The 18763-nt window shown below is 39.6% G+C and overlaps 1 protein-coding gene across 1 annotated transcript in view; it reads left to right on the top strand.

The window, feature by feature from the left end:
• LOC149287394 (lipopolysaccharide-responsive and beige-like anchor protein) overlaps window positions 1-18763 on the top strand; it is a 269868-nt gene that overhangs the window by 44176 nt on the left and 206929 nt on the right. The window contains exons 31-33 of the mRNA XM_089492899.1: window positions 2597-2675; window positions 2945-3078; window positions 4981-5042. Coding sequence (XP_089349025.1) covers window positions 2597-2675; window positions 2945-3078; window positions 4981-5042 — 275 coding nt within the window. The remainder of the gene's footprint in view (window positions 1-2596; window positions 2676-2944; window positions 3079-4980; window positions 5043-18763) is intronic.

The raw sequence follows: 18763 nt of genomic DNA on the forward strand, positions 1-18763 counted from the left end.
AAACTGGTCACTTTTATACATTTAGTATTTAATTGTAAAAAGTGTAGCATGATGTGTATCCCAAAATGCTTGACGCTACATTCATTGAGTCTGTGTTTGCATGGTAGGTATATAGCTGGAAATCGCACAATTACTGTACTAGTAATTACTAGTACAATTACTGCAATGTGAATTATGCTTTAATTATAAATACAGGACACTCTTTGGGATTTGTGCTCCCTCGGAATGTCTGAATTTCATTCACCGTATTCTTTTCTCTGGGTGAATAGACCCCAGACTGTCTACCCAGATGATGTAAGGTGTACCTGTACAACTTCCAGAGCGTCTAGCAATGTTGGCAATAAATGTGTCTTTTTAATCTGGCCTGATGGCCTGCAGCACAGCCTGCAAGAGACCTACAACGCCAGACAGAGTTGGGCAACTAATTGGAATAATTGTATCATAAATATAACAACACATGATCTCACGGCTTAAAGATGGCATAAAGTGACGCCAAAAATATTATTAAATAGTTTTTAGAAATATCAAAGATTATATCAGCCTTTTTTTTTTTTTTAGCAGTGGCTATGGATTTTATTTTTTTTTACATCTAAATTGTGTACTCTGTGTTGGCCAAGAAAGTACTTTTGAAGTTATAGGCATTTTGTTACTGTTCTTTTAATTTTGGCAACTGTCTTTTTAGGGTTTTTCTGGTAACGGACAGTTGTTGAGTATGTTTGGGCCTATTTTTTAATACATTTACACTATAATCTTTAACTTGTATAGTATCAGCAATTTATGCAGCACTTCTTACAGACTAAGTCATTGTGTATGGGCCCTGTTTACAATCTAGAGGTATACGATAAGTATGTATGTATGTGTGTGTGTGTGTATATATATATATGTGTGTGTGTATATATATATATATATAATATATTACACACACATATGAGTACTAGAACATGAAGGTATGAAAGGCTGTTGTATAACATACAGGTTACAAGTGAAATTGTGGCAAATTAATACCATAAAATCCAGAGACTAGAATTAGTGCATTAAGGGCTTCATAGAAGGGCCACTTATAGAATGTGGCTAGGAGCAATAATTTAAGAAATTCTGTGACTATGTCCTCTTGGAACCTAAATACATAGTTATGTAGAAGAAAATATTTTCTTCTGTAGTGGCCGTAAAACACGGTGATACTCGTACCCAGCAGAACATATCTAGAAGGGAGGGACTGAAAAATCAGGGTCCAAGACAGGGACTGTCCCTCCTGAAAGATACTTGGTAGGTGTGAGTTTGTCTATATAGTTCATGTTGCTTTAAAGTAATGTATGTCTCCTAAATGTTGGCCCTTGCCCCTTTTATTTTTTTGTTTTGTATCAGAAGTCGTCATACTGGAAGAAACGGCCATGTCTAGTTTTATGTACACTGGCAAAGTTTGTGTTTGCGTTTGATAAAAAGGCTTTGATAAAAGTCATTATTCAGGATTATTATTTGGACTTATTAACGGAACGATGACCAGCTGTTACTAAATGCAGCCAGCACTATTTGATAATTATAGCATGAAAACAATTTCCAGAGCGCTATTTTTATTTCTGATAATTTTGGAGCAGTTTAATGGTTTAAATAGAAAGGGATAAATGCAGGTTGGATCATTGATTTCTATTGTATCAGTGGGACTTATTCCAGCACTTAATGTCTTTTTATACTATGCCTGAAGAAGAGACCTAGATAGTTCTGAAAGCTTGCAATCCATTATACTTCAATAAAGGTGTCACCTGTACCAAATTTTCTTTCTCTCTTCCTATGGCTCACACGGTACAACTTTATAACTTAGCATTTTTGTTTTCTTTGGTGTAAAACATACTGAACCCAACTTCTGCAGAGGTTGTACACATTTTGTGCTTGCCATGGTCGAGTTGTGAGCCGCCAGAGAAAAATGATTTAGCCCTTTGAGTTTCGTTGATTTTAATAACATTTATGGCCATTGTAGTTTCTGTTCATGTTGCTTATTATTAAGAAGTTGAGAGAGGTTTTAAATGATACTTAATTTCCGAAGATCGTATTTGTCGAGAGCCTCTGGGACTGTGAAAGTACAATAAGCCCCGTGCGGAAGGGTGCTAGACAGATGATCTATTTGCATTTTCTTTTATGTTCTTGTGAGTGTCTGTAAAGCTGTCAGTTTGAAGGAGCCAGTTTATCAGCGAAAGGATAAGGAGGAGATAAGTCGTCGGTTTGATTCCACATGTTTGAACTGGCTACTGTGTTTATTATCCACATGTGCAAATGTAGATGTAATCAAGACTTGCCGTGGAGATTGTCAGAATCGCGTTTCTAACAACATGCACAACATCGCAAATCTCCTTTTTCTTCTATACCCTTTGGTGCTGAAAACACACGTCAATCTCTCCAATCTTCCTTAAAATAAAAATCTGACTGTCGCCCTATGTTTCGACATTTTCAAAATATACAACTTTGCGGCAGGACGTATTTTAAAACTAAAGGAGCTTCGTTTTGGTTTTCTTGCAGAATTTTTCAGAAATGAAGAAATCTGTTTGTTTTTCCCCAGTTCATGTCCCATCTAAACATTGTTTTGCATGTTTTTTTTTTGTAGGCAGTGCATCCTCAAACTCGAAGCTTCCCTCTGTCCAGACGGTGGCCTCTGTGCCTCAAGACTCTGCTTCGCACATGAGGTAAGCCTTGTACATGTCCCCACGAGCCCCTAACTTGGGCTACCCGTGGCAGTAAATTGGTTAACCAAAGTCTGCTTTCCAAGACTCGCTTCAGTGGTTGCAGATGTTGCTGCTAAATGGTTTCTTATAAAAGCTACTGAGACCTGCGAGTTGATTCAACGTTAATTTATTACATACAAGACAAAATACGTCATTTAAAGTTTCTTTACATCTCTGGGTTTGCTGTCTGACCTTTGAGGATTTAATGCAAATCTGTCTTGTTGTATTAGTATTACAGAGCGGTTGGAGCATGCGCTGGAGAAGGCTGCCCCGCTGCTGAGAGAAATATTTGTGGATTTTGCCCCGTTCCTTTCTCGCACTCTTTTGGGAAGCCATGGTCAAGAGTTACTCATTGAAGGAACAAGTAAGTCAGCAAAGCTGTTTTAGTGACAGGCCTCTTTCGCATTGAACACGTAGCCGTACATTCAAACACCCATATTATTATTCGTAGTAGTTAATAAATACTAGCTATTATTAACATTCCATAGCAATGCATACACATACAACATGGGTTGAGGACCCTGACCATGATCTTGCAATCTACTCTTATTTTTGTTTTTTTGGTAATTGTGACAAAAGTAGGGATAAGTTCTCTTTGCTTTCTGCAGGTTCACTATTACAAAGGCCCGCCGTCATTAGCGTTTAATTAGTGGAGACCTCAATGTCTTTGCTTTCTGTAGGCAGTGGTTCCTATGTTGTAAAGCCAGTGTTTTGTGTTTTCAGTTGTCAGTTTAGTTTTTGAAGTGTTGGGAAGGAGGGAGGGGGTTAGCTGGGCTCCTGAAAGCAAAAAAGGATAAGGGTTGGAAGTAAATTCATCAATCTGTCACAAAATGACATAGACTGATAACCTGTTAGGCTGGGGTACAAGTGCTCAGCATACAGCTAATGCCATTTTGCACATACTGGTAGGACAAATCATATATATAGATAGATAGATATGAATTATTTTCTTTTATAAAAACATTTTTTTTTTGTGAAATGTTGGTGGTCTGGGTTTGTTGTTTTTTAATATAGTAACAGTAGAATGAATAGGTCAAACAAATATACAGTGGGATTATAAAATAGCTTTTAGTCTAATGCATAGATATCCTCGCAGATAAAATGTGCTTAAAATTTGCAAATCTGTTTTGTAGGATCAGCTAAAACCACAAACCCAATATTTTGTGTTATTGTAAATAGTTAAAGGGAGGCCTGTTAGACGTGGCTGCGTGTAGCATGAATTTTGCACCGAGACTTCTCAGCCAACAATAGCGTCATCCCAAATGCCTTCTAATGCCGTAAGCCTGAAAACTCAACAGTGCTGGCCTTAATGCACTGTTATGATGGTTTAAAAACATGTTGAGGTTGAAGGAGGGAAAGCTGGGACAAAGAGACCTTTGTCAGAAGTTTAGTGACCAAGATGTAATTGTTACAGTGGATAAGTGGAATGACCTTTCAGCATAAGTGGTAGAAGTTAATAGTCAGGGAACTTCAACCGGCGTGAGGTCTGTCGGTAAATCTTCACCGTGCTGGGACAGGCACAGGCCTCGCACTCCTGGCAATGAATTAGGCCTCCTTCACTGGAAATCGGCATGTGTGAAGGGCTACCTTGCCTAGAAACGCATGCGCTCATGATTCTACTATAAAGAGGCCATCGTTTAATGCACTGGAGGCTTTTTGCGCATCGTGCAGACCCTTTCCGACTGTGGTATGTAGCGTTTCAGGGTGCGGAAGGCACCTCTGACTGGGGGGCTTGGTGTATAAACAATCAGAAATATCACATAGGTAACTACTTAAGCCCGTGCTAAGGTTTACTAGGGGGGGGTCAAGGGTCAAAGTACTAATAAGAGTGTTCGGGATGTCTGCTGCCACCAAACAAAATGGAAACTTGATTGATAGCTCGCGGGCTGTAGGGAAGGGAAGGATTGGAGAAAGCAAAGGTCAAGGATCCATTTCCCTTCGCTGCATATATAATGATCGTCCTCCTTGAGAACACATACAGATATTGTGAATAAGTGGAGCATATGCTCAACATTTCTCTTAAGATCAAATGTTTCAGTAGCATCAGTCAGAAGATAAGCTAGCGAGGAATTGTGATTGATTTGTATTATTCCATTTTACTGTTTTTTTTGTTAAAGCTCCATCGTTCTGAGACAGAATGCCTGACCGGATTTTTATGTGCCCATCCAGTACTGCATTGTATGTTAAAACAATGTAATAATTTATTTGCATTATTGAAGACACTGGTAACCCACATGTTTTTGTGCCTCTCTTTAATTGTTTCTAGGCCTGGTTTGCATGAAATCAAGCAGCTCCGTGGTAGAATTGGTCATGCTTCTGTGCTCTCAGGTAAATAATTGTTTTTGTTTCTTTTCAGTACATGTTTAGGTGGCGGGCTGAAAATCGTCATTATCCAAAACCAGTCGGATTTGCGCTAACAGGTCTGGATTGTCTGCAATGAAGTATTATCACGGCAAACTCCCCTCTAGCTGGAGTACCGTGTTAAATATGGTCTCCCTGTTAACATCCCTTATGCATTTAGCGTGTTAAACCAGCTGTTTAGGTATACTTGTGTATACTATGCTATGTGTCCATTTAGGTCGGGTTACCATAGGATATAACCCCGTTACGTGGTTTTAGGCCTCTAAGTCAGGCACTTGTGAGATCTTACTCGTCCTAAAGTGCCTTCTTGAGCAACTCAAATGAGTATCTCGTTTCCAGTGTCCTCTGAACGCCGTTAAACTTTTAATATCCTTTAAATCAAGCTGGCTTTACTTCTTCCCTGTTCATTGTTGGATGAAGGGGATGCTTTTGTGCACCGCGCGTTTGAATCCTCGTCGGTGGCAATTAATTTCTACGTAAGTGTTTTTTTTCCGCAGGAGACAGAACAGCTATTTATATTTAACCAATATCTGACCCAAACACCCTTATTTCCCCTTATCAATGTGAAACCGAAATACTGTGTCCTCTACAAACTTAATACTGGCAATTATGGTGGAGTCAAATGTTTGCTGAGCTGCATTTTCTTTAAAGTATCCTGCGGTGCACTCAATTAACTATGTACATCAGATATGACCTTTTATATGGGGATTCATTCAATGGTATCCTGCTCCTGTGTTTCTAGATTTCTGCTCTATAATTAAGGGGGAAATGGTTTTTATCGAGCTTTGTATCTTTTTTTGATATACAAGCCGGTCATCCATATCGCCATGATAGTAAATTCCCCCACTGAATGATTCAAAATGGCTATTTTAATGAGAAGTGTATCGGGTGTATAGGTCAAGGGTTCTGATCCATCAACAAACCTTTGACCTTCATTTGCAGAGCTCGTGGTTATCCTGCCTGATGAATACGGATAATGCAAAATTAATGTTTCTTTGCATCGATTCATTTCATGCTTGTTCTTATACCACCAAATTTATTTAGACTGAGCTGATGGACATTTCATGAATACAAATGAAGGAATCATAGAAGGTGTTAAGAATCAATGGTCCACATTGTCAATAAAGTGCAATAAGAACAATTACTGCAGGAGATTACACCTAATGGATTTTACAATGAAGTAGTGAGGAGTAGTTATATGCTTGTAGTGAGCTTATTATGGCAAGCACAGGGGCAAAACGCAGATCTTGCTAAAAGAAATAAATGACATCTTTATGATGCAACTGCTAAGTGACTGTCAAGAACTTACTATTCGCTAGAAAACCTAGGATGCATGACCATTGTGTTTGGAAGTAAAAAATGTTTACGTAAACTTATAGTACCCGGATTTTTGGAATACAAGACTCTAATTGTTAAATCTAAAAATGACCAACTTTACAATAAAATAGCTGGTGAGCTGCTTTATTTTCTGGAGATTTTACTTGAGATTGGGCAAACAGTAGGGGTTTTTTTTTTTTTACGGTCTTTCCGTAGGTTAATATTAAGGACATAATGAGTCCTTAAGTCCTGTTAAAGAAAAGAGAAAAATCTTCAGTTTTAACTAACCTCATACTTCAGACTGGTCGTTCGCTTCTTTCAAGGATAGTCTTTAATACTGGATAAAACTGGCAAAGACTTGACTTTCTCCACGGCAGCTGTCCCTTGGGTCTGCTTAACTACATCTTTATATAGGGAACTGGGACTGTCACCGCAGACCCCCCCCCCCCCCTTCTTATTTACTAACCCCGATAAACGCGACTCTGCCCATCAGTGGCCGGAAGTGACTCCAGGTTTGGGGTGACCGAAGTAGCTGTTCCACTTTCATTGAGAGATCCGACTGTATGAACTGAAATAGGTAGTGTTAGAACCTCTCTTTCTTTCTGCTGGAGATGATGGAGGGTTCGAGACTGAGGGAGTTGCCTATGTTTCTGCAGTTGTTGGGCTTTATTTTTACTTTTACATTACAATTTATAATTCTATATCTTTCTGGAGAGACAGCAGATTCAGTAAAGCTGTTACAGTAGACGAATGAAAGCAAATAAATTGTGAATATACAAATTGACATTTCTATTAAGATATACCAGAACAAAAGAGGGCCCTACAGACTTCTAGGAGGTTGGGGGGGGGGGGGGATAAAAAGGTGAAGGACTGCCTGGAAGATGATGCTTTGATTGTAGTGCGGGTCATGTAGAGATTTTGTAGGTGGGAGAAGAGATGGTTTCTTTCGCATTGAAAGTTGAAGGGATGAAGAGGATAGGTTGTATGCTTTTTGTATAGATTGGGTGTCCTTTGTCTTTTCTGTACCAATATGTTTTAATGTGTTAATGTTACTTTAATTATCTGTTAAATATTGTGACTGCCCTCTACTATATGGAGTCTGCAATATAAATAATAGGTAATGTAAGAATAGGTGCAGCACAGGTAATATCCTGGAGATGAGACTGGGAGGAAGTCAAACTTGGGAAAAGAAAGGTTGGGAATGCAGCACTCAGTAATGAGATGGTGCACGAGCCAGGGTACCACCAAGTCCTTCAATAAATCCAAAATAAAGAAGCAGAGGCTCAGCACTCAAATGATAAGGTGAGTTTATTTCACACAGGCAACGCTTAGGCCTTAGGCTTGAGAAAGACCTGTGTGTCGAAACGTTGCCTGTGTGAAATAAACTCACCTTATCATTTGAGTGCTGAGCCTCTGCTTCTTTATAACTGTGCAAGAGACGCCCAAGTTGTGAGCACAGGGGATGGCTAAAGAGTATTTGGAGATACAGGGTCAGGGGCGGGCTGGGCAGGGGGGCAATTGCCCCCCAGGCCGCCCTAAATCCGGGCCGGTGGGCCGGACGGACGACCAGCAGACGAGCATTCAATGCGGCTGCGGCCGCAAAGTTAAAAACTAAGCGGCCGCGAGCAGGATTGAATGCGGCCGTCATGCGTACCTGGCGGGGGGGGGAGGGGGCGGTCCGCCCCGGCTGCCGCTCATCTGAGGGGTGCCACCATGCCGGCACACCTTCAGAAACAATGCGCGCGGCAACTGTGGCTGTGCGCCGGGACTTGATGTCAAATCCCGGCGCACAACACTGAAGCCACGCCCACCGTCTTCAGCACTCAGTACACCGGAAGGACAGGAAGAAGAAGAGGAAGAGGAGGAAAAGTGAGAGTGAAAGAAGAAAAGGTAGGAGAGAGTGGATTAGTAAGTGTGTGAGAGTGATGGGTGTTATGCTGAATGTAAGTGTGTGAGAGTGATGGGTGTTATGCTGAATGTAAGTGTGTAAGAGTGATGGGTGTTATGCTGAATGTAAGTGTGTGAGAGTGATGGGTGTTATGCTGAATGTTTGTGAATGAGGGTTTCAGATAGCATGGATGTGTAAGTGTTGGGGGATAGCTTGGCATAGGGAGTCCGTAATCACATCCCTTTCATGCCCAGATTCCAGCATGTAGTGGCTGCCTAGGCATGATAGGAGTGTGATTGCTGTTTTAAATAATTTTTTGGTCCAACTTCGGTGTGTTAACACTTTTATTGGACAGAATAATTCAATGACAGTATTAATATATATAATTGCAAACAGCAATCACACTCCTATCATGCTAAGTCAGCCAGCACATGCTAGAACCTGGGCTTGATAGGATTGTGATTGTTATATATATGTGTATATATATATATATATATATATATATATATATATATATATATATATATGTATGTGTGTGTGTGTGTGTGTATATATATATATATATATATGTTAATATTGTTGTTGATTTTTTTGTCTAATTTTGGTGTTACTTTTAATAAAGTATTTTAAAGGGGTTTTTTTTTTTTTTTTTTTTTTCAGTTTTGGCCAAGTGAATGCTGAATTTTTAGTTTCAGTCCAGAATTTTCATTTCGGTGCATCCCTACTATATACTATGCCAGTCACTAAAGTGGTAAGCCTACACCACATCAATGTTTGGCTTAGTATATAGTGATAGGGGTTGTCAGTGTCTGGCTCAATGTATAGGCACACATTGACGGTGGTACCGCGTAATCCCTAAGTATATAATAACAGTTATGCTGTACCCCTGTCAATGTTTGCCTAACCATAGAAACTATGCAGTTTTAAAGTGTGTGTGTGTGTGGGGGGGCACATACAGGATCTGCCACAGGTGCCAAATACTCTAGGTACGCCCCTGCATCGTGCGGCTGTCAGACCCAACGGCCATGCCTCAGCTCCTCTTCCCACGTCTTAAAAGGGGTGTGATGAAGAGCTGAGGCATGCGGTGCGTGCACACCGGCCACTTTAATTTCATTAGGCGCTGGTGGAGTGACTGCCGCACGACGGCCACTTTCAATGTCGCTCGCAGCCGCTTTGATGGTGCAATGGGCCAGTTGACTAGACTCGCCCCCCAGGCCTTAGGCTGCCAGCCCTCCCCTGTACAGGGTGGTGCAGTGCTTTGTAGGGAAGGGCCAGGAGTTTAAGTTTCTTTAGGGTATGGGTTATTAGAAAACTACAGTAACCTATATGAGATCATAAAGGAATTAATTCGTATTGTATCAGTGTCTTGTATGAGGAAGAGATATAGTGGAAGGGTGCAGTGTTAGTGACTGTTACATTAGATGCTAGTACCTTCACCATTCACACAAAGGCAGTTATCGGTTATTTGAAATTAAAGAGTATGGGGAGTTACCAGAAACGTAGTCTTTGGATGCTGAGCTTTAAGTAGTGGGATGCCATACCAGATGCAATTTCAGAGACAGTGGGGGTAGTTACGAGAGTGCGGGAGGAAAGGTAGGAATCGTGCCATAGGTGTTGGATTCCCAATGAAGAGCTTAGTTTTCTAAGAGAAAATAAAGTATACTGATGGGTCTGCCATTCCCATAACTTTGAGCACGTATAACAGTTTGTGCTATTGCTTTTTTTGCTGTAAGGGCTTTTCAAGGACACATTAATTCAGTAGCCCACTGTATTAGGTTTGTAAATAGGCAGCCGGTTTACTTTAGCCATTTCAAGGAGAAACCTTGCCTGCTTCATGCGCTCACCTTGATGATTACATACAGATTTGTAGTTCTTTTCTTAGTGTTTTTCCAGCCCACATTGTTGGAAGCATTGGGTAATACTGTGTAAATGACATTCTTTAATGTATCCATTTGTCATGAGTGTCAGAGGCCAGTGTAATGCAAATCTAATAAAACCGTGAACGCAGCGATTGTTTGGTAGAGGTAGCATCAAGGTTGTTTTTAGAAAGAAAATAGTAGAAATGCTTCATTTTTACATTTTTTTTTTTTTTTTCCGGCCACATTTTATTATATGAGTGAATGCACAACTGACGTAGATCACGATGCAGGAACCGGCTCCAGATGGTTACGGGTGTTGCTGTGTGATAATTACATTTTTCACTTATAATTTTCCTTATTCAAAGAGGTCGCTGGGCCAATCACCAAAGCGATTCATTTTCTTAAGAAGTGAAGTGTCTTGGGCTGCATGAAACCTTGAGATATATGAAATTGAATCTCCACTCGACATTTTGCGGATACTGGGAGGAGACTGCTTGAGTATGATGGATTGACTTTTTTTCCCTGTTTTTGGGAGGGGGATACAAAGATAAGGTAGGAAGTGATGTCCCAGTGCAAAAATTCTAATTAATTTTTTAAAACATGATTGAAAGGTTTGGGCTGCAAAGATCGAAAGATCGGGTCAGAAACTGGATTTTTAATCACATAGATAATGTGCCAGTGCTACAAATTTTACATCTTTAAATGCGCTCTGAAACTTTGCCCATTTGTCATGTATTTCGGAAGTAATGGAGTGGGTTCACTTCAGTGCTTCAGCTGTGGTTTTATTAATGGTTTTATTGGGGATTCTACATCTGTGGAGATGGCAGTCTGCTTGAGAGAGAAGCAAGGCTGCTCAGTCCTTCTGTGTATTGGGATGTTTGCCCTAACGGCGTTTGCCTAAAATAAAGTTTGAACTCGCTGTAGCAGCCAATTAATTTGATGGGGTTTTTTTTGTTTTTTTTTTTACCTTTGTGTCCAGAATTTTTGTCTGTACGCAGTGGTCTGTGTTTTTGATCACGTATGGGGTTCATTTACTGGATCAGGATTAGTATGGAAGAGCTCATCGTGGATATACTGAATTTAACGTTAACATTTTTTAACTAATAAAAGTTACTTTGTCCAAAAGTTACTACTGTCCAAAATGGTTTCATATCCAATTTTCTTGTTTCTGAAATATTCAAAATGGCTTGTTTATGAAAATGTATTCCTGCTACCAAATGGTGAATGCAGTCAATGTTATGTTCCAGTGATTACTGGAACTGCCCGCTCCCCCTTTGAGTAAGTATCATTGTCTCGTGTTTTCCCTATGTTCTCTGTAATAGCCTCTACCACTTCTACTAGAAGGCTGTTCCATTTATCTACAACCCTCTCCGTAAAATAAATGTAAGCCTATGACCTTCTAGTCTTATACCTATTGTTCTCCTTTTAAGTAAACTTCACACCTGTAATTTGTTTAACCTCTTTATGTATTTAAATGATTCTATCACATTGCTCCTCTCTACTTTCCTTGAGCTCTACATATTAAGATCCCTTAGTTTTTCCTGATATGTATCCTGCAAACCATTTGCCATTTTAGTAGCCCTCCTCTGAACTCTCCAATTTATCGGTATCCTTTTGGAGATGGGGTCTTCAAGGACTTAATGCAGTAAAGTAGGTACGGTCTGACCAGACATCTATTTTATCGCCAGTGTAGACTTAGGACTAATACATAAAGTCTACACAAAATATATTAATATATTTGAAGCCCAAGTCGCAGCCTGTGTCATATTCCCAGGCATGCTGTTTCTGTGCACTTTCCAGGCAGCCGAGTTACATTTGAGTTTCCTAGAAATATTTCATCTAATATTACTGCAGAGCCCTTTTTGTTTATTTGACATGAATATAGTTTTTTGAAACAATAGACGTAGCATTCAAGGCCACTTGATAAAAGTGTTGCTTTGCTCGTCCTAATTCAGGTTGACATACATTCCAATAACACTACCTCCCTTGCAAGGCTTGCAGCTAAATTTATGGCTATGCATTGTGAAGTGCATCATTTAAAAATGGTTTCAACCCAAAACATCTAATAAATAAATAATGCGTGTGGCTACTAGGTAGCAGACTTCCCAGGCTAGAAATCATCCCATCGGATCCTCGGCAGTCCACTATCGGAGAGCGCTGTCAGATAAATCTTACAGGAGCTGCATTCATGTCCTGTAAATCACATGTTATTGTCTGGACCTTCTGCCGGCTCATCCATTCTTTCCCCATTCGTCAGAATTACATAGGGTGCATTAGAAAACTAAACACCATCTAGTCAGGTCCATGAGTTTAAAAGCCATTAATTAAACTGAGGGAAAAATGTATGAAATGGAAAACATTGTCTCTTTTCTTGTATCAACACCTCTAAATGTCCCAGAAGATGTGGTGGGTTCTGCAAGACATTTTCACACTTAAGATTTATTCGTTTTAAAGACTCCAATGAGCAGGTTCACGGTACGCACGATAAGAACTTAGATTGAAGCAATGATGAGAAGGTAATTAAGGCTCCCCCTTTTTAGTATCTTTTATATTACCCTGTTTTTGTTGAAAATTGTGCCTATAATCTGTTTCATTATTCTAGGTGAGGTTTCTACGTTTGAGCAGATTTTGTGTTCTGCTGAACCATTCAGGCAAAATAAAAAAAAATATTATTAAAAGGGATGATATTTGGATTTTTATGGACCCTTTTTTTTTTTCTTGTATATCACATTTTGCAACAGATATTTGCATATTGTATGAATTTCAGTGGTTCACCCAATTACATGGTTACGAGGTCCATTCACAGCTTTCTTCTGCCTGTGAAACATTACGAGGTTTAATAACTGAGTTTCAGGAGCAAATAACTTGCTGACTCTGCCGGAGTGTATGCCTCCCTCTCTCACTTAAATGGTCAATCCAGGTTTTAATGGATTGCTAGTATCATGATATGGAGTATTTATTTTTTAATTTTATTTTAAGTTGTTTGTTAAGGCATGTTTGATAAAATAGACAAACACTTTAATTGTACATTGTGCTGCTTCTCTTATCCTCATCGGTAAAATAATTTTTGCAGGTAGAATTCTCCAAACAGGATTCGAGACAGGTTTTTTATTATCAGGGTTGCCGCAAGATAAAACGTCTCCCTAAACAGCAGCATTATCCTCCATGAAGACACATTTCCATAGCCTCTCCTATGTCATAGTATCCATTAATTTTAGCAGTTTGAAGCTCAATGACACTTGCAGGAGTTGGAGAATGCAAGGAACCACATACCCCCCCCCCCCATTGGTGGGCTAACATTCATAAACTAACACAACATGAGTTATTTGTTGCATTTTCAACAATTACCATTCCGCGCTATTGATGGGATTTGTTTGAAGGCATGTCACTTAAAAGAATCCTAAATCTTTATTTTAACAGAGAACAATAGCTATTGGAATGGGCTGACATTTAGTGAACCAGAGAGATCAGTGTACACATCTGTGAAATGGAAACATAAATGGCTGTAGAGTATACAGTATTTTAATTAAATTGGGCGGCATACATCCAGAAAAGCGGTTTGTAATGTGACATGACCTTTATTCTAATGGTAAAGAAGACTGCTGCTCTTTATGTGATCACAAGACACTCCGCAACACAGCCTTTATGGTCAATTTTGCATTGTCTAACGTAAACTATACTCTTTAAATGTAGGCTCAAAGAGCCCCCCCCCCCTTTAGTTTCCCTTTTATTGCATTAGAATTTGTTTCAGAAAAAGAAAACCATTTTTATCAGAGATGTGTGTTTTTGTTTTTTTTGTTTTTTTTTTTAATTGAGCTGTAAATTGGCATTTACAAGCCTTTTTGGTTACTGAAAGCAATGGGGTAAGGGTTAGGTAACGGGTAGCTCTAAAGAAATAGCGACGCATCTTCCCCCAATGTGTGTTTTGAGCTTTTAGAAGGCTATAAGTTGGTTTTTCTCAAAACATTGGGTTTGCAGGTGGGATGAACATAGCCCAGATTCCACGGGGAAGATTGAGCTTCTGTTGGCTCTGTGTAATATGGTAATTGTGTGACAATGTGTAAATAAGTTACGTGATAACAAATCTCCCCACGTTAAATTGTGCCATTCTCTATGCAGAGGTGCACCAAGTTTGGGCTATCGTAATCCACATCATTTAGTAGTCAGCCATTGTAAGCGATTACTGGCTCATAAATGTGGTAAAATGTTGTCGGTTTCCTCCAGTTAACTATATTTTGCTGCTCGGTTAGATCTGTTTCTTTGGAACCAAGGTTTTCATTTTAGTGTTTCTTCCTGACCACTGCAGTTGCCTGCCTCATAGGCCGATACCAATGGGTTCAGTACTCGGCTTATGCTGCCAGGAGGCCATAGCTACATGACCATCATTACTCATAGAAGTTTACAATTGTCTCACAGTGAGTGGGGCTTTGGGGCCAACTCGTTTAACAAAAATATCACAGGGGCCGCTCTTGTAAATTTGCCACAGTTTCCAGAGACGATGGGCTCCATCACCAATTTATCGAAAAGATTAATTTTTATGCAGGATTGAGCAATTCAGATTATTTCCCTGATACAGTATGTTTCCCATCAATGTTTATAGCTTCTGAAAAACTTTAGATGGGAGCGTTTGACACGGTGTCTACGGTTACTGTTTTTTTTGTCCAGCTCAGAACGCTTTACACATCCTTTTATTTCCCATCCATTATCAGAAACAGATTGGAGGTACCTTAAGCTGTCAGTGCTATATAAAGAGACAGATTTACTAGTCCCTAATATGAACTGTCTGCTGCAAATGTTAAAAGCTAAGAAAATCATAAGGTAGGTATAAAAAACAGTCATTTTCTGAAGTCCATGGCTTCCTGTGGCGCCTCCAGCACACCAGGGTTCAAAAAACATCACTATTTAAGGTGAAATTCATAGAAAAGCCGCGCACCCTGCAGCTTGGCAGTCTCGTCGACAGGATGAGACCACGCTGACCTCTTTGCAAAATCTTTGAACGTTATACTCAAGGGTGGCTGATGCAAAACAAAGTAATATCAACTGGCACTCTAATTCTGGTAGCTCCCTGCTGATGGGGCTACGCTGTGAAACGGGACTCTTCCTGTCAGGACGCCGAGCACGAAATGTGGAGACTGCTCGCCGTAATGTGTGCTTTAACGTGGCTCCCTATTGCTACGACGTGTTTGTTCCACGCTGAGCATCTGCTGAATAAAGAACGCTGTCTCTAATACTCTGCGCATGTTATTCTAGGCTCAGTCTATAACGGTGCTTGTAGCAAGCGGCCGAGGGAGCAATCTGATTACTTCTGCACCTCGTAACTGAATGGATTAAATTAAATGAGCACAAATTAGTTTGGATTTCTTTTTTTTTTCTTCTTCTATACTTTTGACTTTGAGGACCGGTGTTTTCGCTGATCTCCTAGTTACATATATCGTTGGCAGTAGGGTGTTTTAGAGCTGGGTACAAAAAAAAAATCCTGTTTCTGGACACGGAACGTACTGCTCTCCGCCCGGGGGAAACTGATGCGGGAAAAGCATTGTGTCCGCGTTTCCGCCAATACGTGACAATGCGTGCATATGTGTATAGTCGACTTTTCTAGGTAACCTCTGTGGAAGTCATTTCCAATATTTCACCTAGTGATTGTGTTTTCACACCATCTTACTTGTTTAATTTTATGCCACAATACTGCAGGGCCGATCATTCCAGGCCAGCAGAGAACACTATTCGGCCCTTTCCCCCCCCTTCATTCTAAGCCATTATTTTTTTGCAAAATAATAAAGGAACTATTTTATTACGTTGGCTGTAATTAACTTCAGCGCGAGAAATTCAAATAAATCATCCTTAATCTGTTTTCTTTGCATTTTTATTCTGTTTAACTGATTTAACATAGTTGCTTTCTGTCGCCTTATTTTTTTTATGAGGTATGGAGCTGTAATTGCTTTTTTGAATTAGGCTGTCAGATGCTAATGTGCATGTTGATGCAGGAATTGATTAAAGAAAAACTAATGAATTTCATAAAGCACCTTGTACTGTACAGTAATATACTTTTGTTGGAGCATTCCTAAAATCCCCTATATCTTACTATAAATGTAATCCTGTACATATGTAATGTCCAGCTGGCTGTGGGGGGAAATTCTTGAGTTATTTCTCCTCAACTAATGACAGATTGTTGTTGACATCTTGTATTTGCATATATCTACTGTCTGACCGCAACAGGGCATACATTTCCACCTTTGGTGACTTAGAAATCCATTGAACTGAGCAGGTAATGTATGTCAGTATATTAGAATAAAATACAAAAATCAATAGAGCATGAGAGGTTTTTTACAAGTTACATTATTTTAATAGCAAATTAAAATAGATCAGTTATGACACTTGTTATAGATTTAAGTGGACTTTCTTTCTGGGGTGAAGTTTGGGCCTGTCACCACAAAAACGACATTGATGGCTTTGGTAATATAGAATTTCAACGCAATTGCTGAATATTTGACTTATATTTACACCGCCTATGACAAAATTATAAACTGATTTAAAAACATGGGAAATATGCAGGTAATGACAAAGGGGACATCACATGCATGCTGGGAAATATCATAACTCCTATACAAGACAGGAGATGTACATGCTGTTCTGAAACACTGCTGTTTGTGTTCAACATAACATATATAAAAAAAATGGTATAATATTACAATTCAGATTTATATGAAGTCGTTTCTCCTCTTTTGTGGCTATAATAGCCTCTTCTCTTGTCCAAAAGGACATTTTGGAGGTAAGGTGCTGATGTTGGAAGATAAGGCCTGGCTTGCAATCAGCGCTTCAATCCATCCCAGAGGTGTTCAATAGCATTAAAGTCAGGAAACTTGAGTTCCTCCTCACCAAACTTGTCAAACCATGTATTTGTAGACCTTGATTTGTGCACAGGGGCATAGTCACGCTGGAACAGGGAAGGGACTTTGCCAATCGGTTGCCACAAATTTGGAAACATACAATTGTCCAATATGTCTTTTGTATGCAGTAGCAATAGCATTACTCTTCCCTGTAACTAAAGGGTCCAAACTCTCCTGACCAGATCTTCCTCCACTAAACCTTATAGTAGGCATTATGCATTCCAGTAGATGGTGTTCTCCAAACCCAGATTCATCTATTAGACTTCCAGATTCTGAGGCCCGATTCATCACTCCAGAGAACATATTTTTCACTCGTTCAGAGTGCAGTGGTGGTGCGTTTTGACACCACTCCAGCCAACACCTGACATTGTGCATGGTGGTCTTTGCTTGTGTGCAGCTACTCAACCGTGGAAACCCATTTCATGCTCACGAGCTCCTGACACACAGTGCTTGTGGTGATGTTTTGAGGGGCAGTTTGGAACTCTGTAGCAAGTGATGACACAGAGGGCAGGCGATTTGTTCTACAAGCTTCAGTATTCTGCAGTCCTGCTTTGTGAGAGGTCTACAGGTTCGTGGCTGAGATGTTACTGTTGCTCAGCACCGAGCTCTTCAGTATGAACCACTCTGCTGCCAATGTTTGCCTATAGAGATGCCTAAACTCTGTGATTAGAAGGGGTGTCCGCATACAGATACTGGCTTTCAGTTTAGTGCATAGTGCCTACTTTTATCTATCCATATACTGGGTCACTGCAAAATAATTCAGTGATTTAATTGCCAGCTTCCCATTGACCATATTAAACATTAGGTTTATCTTTTTTGTTTTTATCCTGTTTTTATTGGAGGGTTCACTGAGGTTTGCCATATTTTCTAAATATTAAGCCATGGTTTGAAAATTTGTTTTTTAATTATACATTTATCCATTTGCTTATTCTTTGATATGCTGGGGAAATTATCAGGGATGTATCTTCACTTCATCAAAATGTTTTGTGATGAAACTAGCATCCTTTGATTTTGTACATTTTTCTTGTGTAATAAACATAATTGGCTCTTTGATGTGGCTACAACTGGCGGCCATGCCTGATCTCCCTGCAGCAGTGTCTAATGAACAGCCTGAACCAGTTCTCCAGTTGGGCCTCCACTATTCCCTGAAGATCTGACATCAGACCTCTGAGGGCAGCAGCTGTCATTTGTCTCCAAGCCTGCAGTTGTCAGACTGACCATGTACTAATAGGATACATTTTATAAAGCCTGGGTATACATGATTGTAACAGAAGCCTAATGACCATCATCTGCTTGTAGCTGGTGGCTTTAAAGCAAGTTTTATCACCCCCCCCCCCGAAACCAAACTCTAGTATTGATTAGGATAGGCACCTGAATTGGTTAGATGAAAGCACTGTGTCTGAGAGAAGAATATTCCCTTTAGATTACATCTTTTAAATGACTTAGGATGTCAGACATTTGGTTACATTTTAGTGTGTTAACGTGCTTGGTTACTATGAATTGCCAGTCTTGCTTGAAAGGACATAATAAAAGGCCTTTAAAGTACTGTTTAGAAAAAAAAAAAGTTATGCTCTGTTTTGGTCTTTGACCACGTTGAAAATTTAATATCAATGCATTGTTTTTAGAGTATCAATCAAAACATCACAATCTCCCCAGAATTAATTTTTTTTTTTTTAAATAAATACTTGAGCTTAAGCAGAAATCGAATATATTTAAACTTCAGAAAGACTGCTTCAA

The sequence above is a fragment of the Sceloporus occidentalis genome, unplaced genomic scaffold (assembly GCF_023333645.1).
Source record: "Sceloporus occidentalis isolate IW3139 unplaced genomic scaffold, rSceOcc1.0.p SCAF_61, whole genome shotgun sequence".
Classification (NCBI taxonomy): Eukaryota; Metazoa; Chordata; class Lepidosauria; order Squamata; family Phrynosomatidae; genus Sceloporus; species Sceloporus occidentalis.